We start from the raw sequence: 11532 nt of genomic DNA, 5'->3' as shown, positions 1-11532 counted from the left end.
ACGGAGGTTAACCGAGCACCTGCCAGCAAAGCATGATGGGACTGTAAAGCGACAGGTTCCTGAGTGTAGAGACCTTAAAGGGGAGCCCGTATTACCATAAGGCCCCCTGACTTCTTTGGTCTCTGGTCCTGGGTCTGGTAATCCATCCATAGTTTGGTTCTTAGTAAAATAATTCATCATGATATGAAAGGAGTGAACAAATTAAAGAGTTTATGTTTTGTTCTTTCAGTGGTTAAATTGACACTTGTAATAGAAATTTTAAAGGACTTAACTATTGTTTATGAGGATGAAGGAATTTGTTTTTTTAATCACTCAAGAATGAAAACATATGTAGAATTTTGTAATTATTCATGCCAATTTGAGAAAGTGCAGTTTTTTAAATTCTCAATTATTCAAACTTTAGCTTGAACTAAATATTCAAAGAAAAATAAAAGTAAAAACCCAAGAAAAAAACTCTCTCTTTTTGTACTTTACACTGTTTTTTGGTGACTGTTAAGACTTATTCTTACATAACTGATGCGTTTACCTTGAGTTTGTATTATATACTCGTAATCTGACATTTCGTGATGTACACCGTCATTTTTTGTGTCTGAAATGCCTGTTTTATATTATATGTTTTCAATACACAAATATAACAACACATATAATGTGTGGCATCCACTTTAAATCCTATCTCCTGAATTGTTTTACTTTACTGCTTCAGAAGAACGTAGCAAAGTCTTTTATTCTGCAGAACATTTACTGAATTTTAGCAAATAAATTTAATCTTAAACTATAAACTGACTTGTGTTGACTCAAATGTTGTTTCTCTGTAATGCAGGCTGTGTGTTTATATGCTTGAGAGCCACTAGTTGCACCATCCCAAAAATGCTTCCATCTCTCCTTCCATATTTTCTTCCTTCTACACCCTTCATACCTCCTAACTTCCTTCTCTAGCTCCTCATTTTCTTTCTGACGTCCTCCTTTCCTTCCCCCACCCCATTTTTCTCCTCCACCTCCTTCTTGCCTTTCTCATTTCCTCATTTCTGTCCATACCCCCTGCTTTCCTTCTCCACTTCTTTCTTCTACTTTGCCCTTTTGCCTACTTCTTCTAGTCCTCCCTCTTTGTCTCATTAACTACATCCTTTTTATCCTACCGCCTCCTTTCTTTTCATCCATACCTCCTCCTCCTGTCCTCCTCTAAACCTCCCTCTTTCCTTCTCTACATCCTAATTTTCTATTCCCTTTTATTCTTCCCTACCACCTTCTCTCCTTCTCTACCGCCTACCTATTCTTTCTTAGTTTTTCCTAACCTTTCCTAGCCCTGCTTTTACTTCTTATCTACCCCTTTTTTCATACCACTCTTTCTTTCTTCTGCCTTCCCTTCTTTCCCTACCTCCTCCTTTCCTTCTCTGCCTCCTTCCGAACTATCCCTCCCTCCTTTCCTATTTCCTTCCTTGCTCCTTTACCTTCTTCTTTCCTTCACTATCGTCTTTTTCCTTCTCTTACTTCCTCCTATCTTTCCTCTCTCCCTCCATTTTTTTCGTACCTCTTCCTTTCCCTCTCTCCGTCTTTCTTTCCTTCCTTTACCCCTCCTCTTTTTCTTCCTCATCTCACTCCTCCTTCCCTTTTCTGCTTTCTCTTCTACATTTCCCACCCCCCGTTTCAAAAACCCCTTCATTTTTAATGTTATTATTAATGGTGTAGCACATCACATGACCATACGGTGTCGCTGTGTCGCTGCACCGCACACACGCCACTCCTCCCTGACCTTATGAAGAAGGAAAGGCGGGGAGAAAATTTGTAGATGAAAGTTCACTTTAAATATGAACCCTCAGCTGTCCAACCCGAGAAAAGAGTCCTGAGCTCAGAGACAGACAGAGACAAGATGGGGAGTTCCTTTTTTCTTACATCTTAAAAACTAAAACAAAACCAGAGGACGTCCAAAGAAATCACAAACTAGTACAAGACCTGAGAGAGGTGATGTCTCCGCTGCAGTTCTCCGTCTACTGGCGTCTCTCTCTCGTCTTCGTCTTCACTTCTTTCCTCTTCTTCCTCGACATCTTCACGGCCGCCATCGCCGCCACCACGTGTCGCCTAGGTAACGGGACTGGCTCGGACACCTTGCACGTAACGTTGCAGTCGCACGCGGAGAGCAACCAATCACGACCCGGGGAAGTTTCAGCGGGCGACGCCGATTGGTGGACTGGCGGCGGGAACCGAGATGTGAGTGGTGAATGTTTCCATGTATTCCTGCAATATTTAACTGCTCTTAATGGTTTACGTCTATAAATATACTTTATACTTGTGTATTTTAAACAGTTTTTAAACAGTGAAAATCTATACATATATTTGCAGTCGAAAAGATAAAGACAAGAGATAAGTCTACAGATTAACAGTGTTAATGAGCAACCTGAAGCTGTCAATGAACTGTTTCTGTAAAGGACTGAAAGGAAAAGACAAATGTTTTTGTGAAACCTTCGTCAGCCATCTTACCCAGAGTTAAAGAAAATATCAGTTTCATGTTACTGAGATAGGGCCAGTAGCCTAGCTTAGCACAAGGACCGGGAGCAGTGAGGAAACTGCTAGCCTGGCTAAAATAAAAAGCAAGTCTGTCTAATGAACATCTGAGCTGGTCAGCAATTCATCCTGTAGCCAGCTGGGCTGAGAAGAGTTTAGAGCTGAAAAAGTTCAGCAGTCGACAAATTGATCGTCATTTTTCAAGCATTTAGCCAAACGTTAGCTTTTCTCTGTTTTATAGCATTTTAAACCGATCTCTTGGTCATCCATAAAATGAGGTTTGAAGACCTCACCTTGGGCCTTGCAACAGGCATTTGTGGTGGGGTCAGTGGGGGCCCAAGAGTAACAGTGTCTTTAGTAGTTTATTTTTGTGTCTTTGCGTTTGTGTGTATGTGTCAGTCAGTGTGTGGTTGGACAGACTGGCTGTCCTATGGTCAGACTCTCTTCACGGTCGGCCTGCTGCTGGGATCTCTGATTGGAGGAGCAATATCTGACCGGTATAAAACACATACATAACACATAATGTTCTGTAACTTACTAATTTATTTCTACATATGTAATGGTAGTAAATATAATATTAAATACTCTGTGGATGTAAATAATGAGCTCCTGTATTGTGTGTGCAGGTATGGGAAGCGTCCGGTGCTGCTTGTGTGTGTGTGCGTGCACGCCTTGTGTGGCCTCGTGCCCGCCATCCTTCCTCAGCCGCTCCTCTTCCTCGCTGTTCGCTGTCTAACGGGCGTGTGCTGCTGCTGCATCAACATCTGCTCCTTCAGTCTGGGTAACAACAACACACACACGCAACACAAAAGACTGAAAACCGAAGTATAAAATCTGAAAATGAAAGATGCACTTGAAGGATATTCTACCTCTGCTTCATTTGTATTAATCTATTTCCTCATCTTTTAACTTTCCACTTATTTTTCCCTTCTTTCCTTCAGAAAAAAGTGTGGTATTTTGCCATATCTTCTTTGCTTTTTATTAAAGAACCAAACTGGCCTCACTGAGTTGTATTTGACTGATTGTACTGTGAGTTTTATTCGACCGCGGTGGGTCGCATTCACACACATGGCTGATAAAGAACACGTGTCCCAGATAAAGTCATGCTGACCAGGCTGAGTGGTAATGAGGCAAGACGGCTTCCAGCAGCTCTCTGACCTCTGACCTCTGCTGAGATCTGGTTTGAGATTTGAGGCTTTTGGAGGCAACAGGTTCATTAAACCCTACAACATTATCTAAGACCGGCCCCTGTATTGCTGCAGGTCTCAAGTCTGAGCACGTCTAATAACAGAGTAGTGGATCCAGTGGAATTTCGTGTGTTTATTGGAGCCAGACTTAGAGTGTGAAATGTGAAGTGCAGGATTTATTATCCACAGGTTTATTCAGATCGGGTCTCTTTTTCTAGGGGGGGGGTAGGAATTCCACAAGTCCATTTCTGATCAGGTTCAAAATGTCAGAAGATAGTGAAAAATCCTTCTTAAATTTCTCAAAGTGATGTATTCATCGTTTTATCTGAGCAGCAGTCTATAACCCAAAGATATCCAGTTTCTGTGACAAAAAAAGGATCAAATCCTCGCATTTAAGAAGCAAGAACCTGGGAATTTTTGGCATTTTAGCACGAAAAACTACCAAATCAGTCGATTATCATAATTGTTGCAGATTAATTTTCTGTCAACTAATGGATTAATCAATTAATTGTTGCATCTCATCAGAACGTTTCTCTGTTGCATAGTTTGTCCTCCAGAAAGCACTGACAAGTTTATGAGTTATTGTTTTGTTTTTGCACTGTAAAAAATAATCTTTAATATTCAAATTTAAGAAATCCTTATCAAAAATATGTAAGTGTTTATATTCAAAAACAAATATTGGGCGACGCAGTTTATTTCAAATATCGATATCACTATTTGCCTGAAAACTCCAGGCACTGGGCTCAGGCTCTGGGTTTTACCCCTCATGGTGTCTGTCCATGCAGTTGGCTTTGGTTTCCACGTGCAGCGAATTTGGGTGGACTGACCCTTTAAGACACTTCAGCAGTGGCTCCAACAATTAAAACAAAACCGTTTGTGTCTGTGTTGCAGCAGTAGAGTGGACTCCCCCCGCCACTCGGCTGTGGCCGCTGGCCTTCCTGCCGTTCTGCTTCAGTCTGGGGACGATGGGTGGAGCTCCTCTGGCCTGGCTCAGCCCCACCTGGAGACACCTGCACTTGTCGCTGGCTCTGCCACAGGTCGTCTGTCTGCCGCTCTACCTGTAGGAGCCCACATCTGTCTGCCTGTCTGGCTTATATGGTTTTTGGAAAGTGTTAGAGCCAGTTTACAGAGGTGTTTTTGTCTGTTTTTCAAGTTCGATCCCAGAGTCTCCTCGCTGGTTGTTGTTGAAGAGGAGAACGGATGTTTTGAACTGTTACTCTAGCAAGAGCCCTGCAGATAAACAGTGTCTGGACCTGGTAAACACACAAACACTCAGCTTCAGTTAAACTGTAACACTTAGATTTGTCTTACTGTCATCAAATCCCATCAAAAGACTCAAACCAACAGTGAACGTCTCCTACTAATATTGTGTGTGTGTGTGTGTGTATCACGGTCGCATATCTGTGCTCCTGTGCCATAGAGCTCCATTGTTGTCAGAAACCTGGTGTAGCTATGAACCTACATTTCAATATCCACACCCACAAGATGTTTATAAAATCAACCTTGAAAATACCAAGAATTAAATTTGCAAGTTCGAAGATTTTAAATTAAATAAATGTCTGTTAGGTCGGTATCTGTCGCCGAATCAGATAACACGTTAGTCTGAGAAACTGGTAAAGTAACTTTTCACAATTTTCTGACATTTGATAAATTAACGATTTAAAAACGATTAATCGAGAAAACATTCGGCGATGAACTCCAGACTGGTCCTTTAATTATCTGCTCAGTGGCCGATCTAGTAGTGGCAACATCCTGATCGCTGATGTGTGTGTGTGTCAGTAAGTTAGTTGTGTTTGTGTGTGTGCAGCTGTTGGACTCGGCCTGGTCTGACCTGCAGAAATCCCCCGAGGCTCAGAAGGAAGAAGCACCTGGAGGCCACGCCCCCAGTGACATCACTCACCTGAGACACCCGACCATCCTGCTGCGACTGTTTATCATGAGCTACCTGAGGTAACGCGCGGGTTTGTGTGTGAAGATACAGTGAAATTAATCATCAAACAGTTTGAGAATTTGAGAAAAGTCATAATATTTCTATTTATATTACAAAGTTGTAATAATGTGAGAATATAATAATATTAATATCCTGAGAATGAAATTTTTAATATTACAAGAATGAAGTTGAAATATTTTGAGAATTAACTGTTAATATTTGAAGGATAAAGTTGTAATGGTTAATTAATAAAATCATAATATTCCCAGAATAAATATTATTAGAATATTTTGTGTGAGAACTTATAATAATATTTCGAGAATAAAGTTATAATATTTCGAGAATAAAATCGTAATATTTAAGGTTTGTAATATTTTGACAATCAAGTTGTAATTTTTCTAGAATTAACTCATAATATTTACAGAATAAATGTTAACAGCTGCAATAGAACAGACTAATATGTGTAGTTACTAAAAATGAATTCAAACCAGACGACAGCGGAACATAAAAGAGGGACAACGCGGTTTTCACGAAAGAGAGAAAGCTTGAAAAAGTGTTCCAGTAGTCAGTGGGTCAAAGGTGACAATCTTTCACAACACACACACACACACACACACACACACACACACAGTAGAGCACTAGTATTTTGATCCTCTTTAGGTTGTGTTGTAACTTTGCTAAAGAAACGACTGGACAAACGTGACACATAACAGCAGCGACGACAACAAGTGACAAACGAAAACACATTTTTGGCGTCTTATGTTACAGACCCCGCCCCCACAGTTCACCGATTGGTCGGGCGAGCTGTCATCACATCCATAAAAACATTTCAGATGTAGACAGACGAGCGCAGCTGGACGAGTTGCTGCGTCCTAAACTCACTGCAGCTTGACGACGATATGAAATGATATAGAAGTGTGTGGATGTTTCTCACATGTTTCTTGTACATGTACGAAACTTTTTTTTCTTTCTTTCTTTTCATGTGTGAATCATCCACCTGCACAAGGACTTCTGATGAAAATGAGCCTTTCAGCTAAAATCTGAGTTTTTTCACATCACACTGATTAAATGACCGTGACAGTTTTACCGCTGGACCTTTTGTTGTGTACTGTACAGACTCACCCAGAGTGCGGTGAATGTGTACATGTGTAGCAAACACTAAGGTGACACTAGGTAAGGTTTGTTCTATGTTTTTCAATTCCACGTCTCATTTTCATTTTCCAGATGTATTTTCTACAGTTCCTCAGAGAAATTAGCCTCATTGTTGGTGACAAATGCGTTTTTATGAAAGAAAGAAATAGATCAATAAATGAATCATCAGTAATACCCTCATCGATTAAACGTCATCGTACACAAAACCAAATAATAATCAACACTTGTCTCCATTTCCCTCATTTTAAGCACCAAATCATACGGTCCCTTCCAGGAATCCCCCTGGGAATTTAGTTAAATATCCCTTCATTTCTAGGAAACTCATCGGAAACTCTGAGACCCGTAACATAAAGTTTTGTTCAGTTAGAAAGAAGCAGAAACAGAGGAGATTAAAGAGGATGAGAGAGGACATGAGATGAGTTAACCTGTGTTTGTCCTGCAGCGCAGCGTCAGCGTTGACGTACTTCGGCATCTGCATGAACATCGGCTCATTCGGCGTCGGCGTCTACCACGCCCAGTTCTTCTCCGGCCTGTCGGAAGCACCCTGCCTGCTGGTCCCGTTGGCTCGCCTGGGGCGACGGCCAATCAGCATGCTGGCTCTGTTCCTGAGCGGCGCTGCCTGCTTCTTGTCGTTACTGCTGTCCAGATACAACGGTGAGGGGAACTGGTTGGGTGGGTTTGCGTTCACCACCTCAGCACGTTTTAGAGAACTGGAAACAAACGACGCTGTTTATTAGAAAAATGGCGAACTGCTGCGTCGTGGCTGCATCCGTGTCGCTCGTTGTTCAGTGTTGGCTTGATCCGGTTCAGTGACCGGCCAAGCAAAGATTGTGGAAACGACAAAACTTCTCTGGCTGGCAACGTGAAGACTTTTCTGCTTTTCTCTGCCTTTATCAACCTAAACTGACGACCTTTGATTGATCCATTAATCAGAAAATAATCCATACATTTTATTGCTTTGCATGCTGAGTTGTTTTTTGGTTTTTTTTGTCAGAAGTTCATTTTCCTCCATAAGTTCAGTGTGTTTATGGACTGAACGACCTCTGAGGAAAAAAAGAAGGCTCCCAACTGACATGTTATTGATTGGCGATCGGGTATTGATAGGTAGTGTTCATTGTGTGTGCAGGTGAGCCGGTGCTGGTGATAAGTCTGGCTCTGCTGGGAAAACTCTGCATCCTGGCTGCCATCTTCATCTCTACGCTGTACAGCATCGAGCTGTTCCCCACTGTGGTCAGGTACACACACACACACACACACACACACTTAGAGATTTACCAGGTTGTATATAATGTCATCGGTGTCATTGTGATCCAGGCAGCGGTGTGTATCCCTGGTCAACCTGTGTTTCCGCCTCGGCTGTCTGGTCAACACCCTCGTCCCCCCAAACCCAAACGGGGAGATCTCATTGGCTGCCATGGTCGTGTACAGCAGCGGACCCATCGCGGGTTGCGGCCTGTGTCTGCTGCTGCCGGAGACGAGCGGCGTGCCGCTCCCCGATTCGGTGGAGGACTGTGACAGGCAGCCTCGGCCGCGCCCACCCTCCCTGGGCGCCACCTGGAGGAAACGGTGAGAAAACGCGTAAATCCTAGAACCTTCCTTACCTCCCCTGCAGAGCCTGTGAGTTATTTGCACTGTTATGTGCAGGCACTGGTGTATTCTGAGGGAAAACGGCACAAAAAACAGTTGGAACAAAATCACTTTACATGTAAATCCACCATTATGGTTTTATTTCTTACATTCGTCTGCTATATTTGTGTGTATAAATAGTGAAACCTTGAGCTGTTCTATAATAATATTTGTGATTTTTTCATCTTTTTAGGCACCTGTGTCTTACAGACAAAAACGAAGCCAAATGACCCTGGACTCCGGGGGTTGTTTTAGTCTGAGTGTTCACAATTCACTGACACTTAGAGCACACACACATACGTCAGCTTTGAGACTGAAGTGAACTATTCCCAAAACTCAGACCTCATCCACGTCTTTCACGTTTTCTTCGCCTCGGAAACTGATCACGAGCATCCTAGCTCAAAATTCGACTGCCGTTATCAATAACTCCTTTTCCTTTACAGTCTCTCCTGAGTTTTGGCTTCGAAAAACCGCTGACATATTCAGACTATTATGCAAGAACCACAGCACATGGAACTACTGATCAAGCTGTTACATCTACTGTTGCCAGAGATTTCCAGTCACGTTGCAGATTCACATTTCTAATTCTTTTTTTTTTAACTCCGTAAACCAGAAGGTCACATATTTACAGATTTTACATCTTTGCAGGAAAGAAAATGAATTACATCACACTCACATTAACAGCTGCAAAGTGAATCATTATGTTGATCTATGGTGTGTGTGTGTGTGTGTGTGTGTGTGTGTGTTTTCAGGAAGCTGGGGAGCAGCCAAACCAGGAAAACAGAGATCCTCCCTGCAGAGAAAGACGACACGCACACACAGAGTGCACACACAGGACTGATGTGCACACACACAGTCTGAGTCTTGGTCGGTTTTAACTGTAATGAACAGGTTTGATTTTGGTTTGTGTTTAGTTCTGGTTTGAAATAAAGACAAAAACACGGAGGGAGCGTCAGAGAATGAAGCCACGTTTAAACTTTAAACAGCAAAAACGTGTTAGAGGCTGAATCAGCAGTTTTGAGTGATTCCCCGTCAGATGAGGTCGGAGGAGCTTTACCACTTGAAAGAACTTGTGTGTTTTATCCTCATGTTGTATTTTTGTTATTGCTATGTTCTGTTTTCATCACTGTGAAAATTAACCGAACTGAAATGCAGTTTTCCTCCTCTTCATTTATCGGAGCAGAGTGTCTGAAAAAGTGTTCATATAATGTGTTCAGATTTATGGGGGTTTCAGGTTTAATGGGGGTTTAATTGTTGATCAGACACTTTGGTTTTTGTGCAGATTAAACCAGGGAGATGTAACATTTTAACGAGTGAGCTTTAGAAGAGCCACTTTGCACAGAGCCACTGCAGAGCCTAGCTGCCCCCCATCTCCAGTCTTTATGCTAAGCTAAGCTAACCAGCCCTCGGCTGTAGCTTCTTATTCTTCTGCAGACAAGAGATGGGCGTCAATCTGATCGTCTGAGTCTCAGAAAGCAAGTGAAAATTCTTACTCTGAGTAAAACTAACAACATCAAGATAAAAGTAAAAGCTCTACTGAAGCAAAAATATCATCAGAAAACTCCAGTCGATGTTTTAAAAGTCAGAGTTTTCATCATTGTGCAGGAGAACCGTCCCTTTCCATGGCAGGTTACTGTCATCGCCGCACCACTCTGCCACCTACAGGCCAAGAGCAGGAACTACAGCAGCAGTCACAGGAGCAGAGCCAAAGTTTAAAGTGACTCTTAACATTTATGAATGGAAAATCACTCAAGACACCACAAACAAACACAAAATGACAACAAATATCCTGGTCACAAAACCGACATAACTTAAAGAAAAATGCAGATTCTGAACTCTGCCTTTGGGTAATGTTCAAGACCTGAGGGAAAATGCAGCGTCCATGTTCTCTCAGCTTTCCTCTACATTTGAACTAGTTTGTTCAAGAAACTTTATTTGAATAATTTACCGATTATGGGAATCAAATTAACATCTATGTTTTGCTGATTTACTGTCCAACCATATATTATCAGTATATTCAAAACAGTCTAACCAATTAACGTACAAGTGAATGCATTTAATATGTGGAATATATGAGTTATAGGCAGTTTAAACAAAAAAAAACAAAAAAAAAATTGCATGAATTTGAAAAGTCAAAAAATGACTTGTCTTTCCACATTTACTTCAGAGCCTCAAGAGCAGGTTAAATCTTTGAAAAGGAGAGTAAATACACCAACTTCTACTCAACTTAACACTGATGGAGTTCAGGTTTGGTCTGGTTTAAGTGTCATTCTTCAGATATTTCCTGTTATCTGTCACTTTTTAGATCTTTTTAAGAAGTTTGGACTTTCTGAAGCATTTCTTTGACAAGAGTTGGGCAAAACTATGCATAAATGCAAGCAACATTTTTTATAAATTAGATTTATTTATGATCTTTATACATCCAGATGTGTAAAAACAATCCAAAGAAAACACCACAATTATTTTAATCATACTAAACTAAACAGAATAATCCTGCTGTTGTACTTTAAAAAACAAAAAAAAACATTATAAATAAGCTATAAACATATAAAGAGTCAAAAAATAATTAATACCACCCACTTCCCATTTAGTGCCGTGGTGACATTTTAAAGGTGGAAACAGTAACAGATCCCAGAAGTGAAGCTTTAAATGCTGTTTTATATGAACACACAGTGAAGAACAAAACCTTTACCTGCAAGTTTAATGCTTCCCCCAAAATTCAAATCCAAGGCCTTTCAAAGTAAAACGACCTTGATCTGGTTTGAAAAGTGCTTTTATTTTGAAGTATTTCTGTGAAAAATGAATTTTATTTTGGTACCAAGCGTAAGGGAACTTTGTGTTTGTTTGGTTTTCTCAGTTTTATTTTGAAGGTAAAGGTCAGGAAAGGGTTGTTTGATATGATATTATTGCTGAACGTTACTGAACCATCACTATCACCAATAACCTCTTAAATAAAACACAAACAAACTAACAAACACCTCAAACGGTCGAGCAAAGTGCTGAGACGTCGGTTGGCACTGACATTTCCGACACCCCGAAGTTCCCTGAACTAAGCGCTGAGCCTTTCAACTGGCTGGGTCAGACATCAGTAATATTTGACTTTCTTTGTTTATTCATCTAAACTGTTGGATTATGAGA

At 41.1% G+C, this 11532-nt stretch overlaps 1 protein-coding gene across 3 annotated transcripts; it reads left to right on the top strand.

Moving 5' to 3' along the window:
- The first annotated feature begins 1770 nt into the window (after positions 1 to 1770).
- Positions 1771 to 10813, top strand: LOC120798228 (solute carrier family 22 member 13). Of its 3 annotated transcripts, XR_005708640.1 has the most exons (11): positions 1771 to 2205; positions 2899 to 2996; positions 3126 to 3280; positions 4578 to 4746; positions 4840 to 4942; positions 5494 to 5636; positions 7211 to 7422; positions 7895 to 8003; positions 8083 to 8334; positions 9147 to 10457; positions 10576 to 10813. XR_005708640.1 is itself a non-coding variant. In XM_040142378.1 (10 exons), exons 1-10 carry the CDS (start codon positions 1963 to 1965, stop codon positions 9233 to 9235), a joined length of 1569 nt encoding a protein of 522 aa, XP_039998312.1. In that variant the 5' UTR covers positions 1771 to 1962; the 3' UTR covers positions 9236 to 10813. The 3 variants fall into 3 exon arrangements, 2 of the variants coding, with proteins under 2 accessions (XP_039998312.1, XP_039998311.1); XM_040142378.1 differs by having other exon boundaries at positions 8087 to 8334; positions 9147 to 10813; XM_040142377.1 differs by having other exon boundaries at positions 9147 to 10813.
- Positions 10814 to 11532: the final 719 nt, after the last annotated feature.

This window comes from Xiphias gladius, chromosome 13, assembly GCF_016859285.1.
Source record: "Xiphias gladius isolate SHS-SW01 ecotype Sanya breed wild chromosome 13, ASM1685928v1, whole genome shotgun sequence".
In the NCBI taxonomy this organism is placed as follows: Eukaryota; Metazoa; Chordata; class Actinopteri; order Istiophoriformes; family Xiphiidae; genus Xiphias; species Xiphias gladius.
The sequence above is the reverse complement of the archived record's forward strand: the minus strand, read 5'-3'. Positions and strand labels throughout refer to the sequence as shown.

What these genes read in the sequence shown, in the direction of transcription:
- LOC120798228 (XM_040142377.1), top strand. Translation starts at nt 1,963, where the DNA reads ATGTCTCCGCTGCAGTTCTCCGTCTACTGGCGTCTCTCTCTCGTCTTC. An exon ending in CTGGCGGCGGGAACCGAGAT is followed by an intron (nt 2,206 to 2,898) that starts GTGAGTGGTGAA and finishes TGTATGTGTCAG; the next exon opens with TCAGTGTGTGGTTGGACAGA. An exon ending in CTGTTCCCCACTGTGGTCAG is followed by an intron (nt 8,004 to 8,082) that starts GTACACACACAC and finishes ATTGTGATCCAG; the next exon opens with GCAGCGGTGTGTATCCCTGG.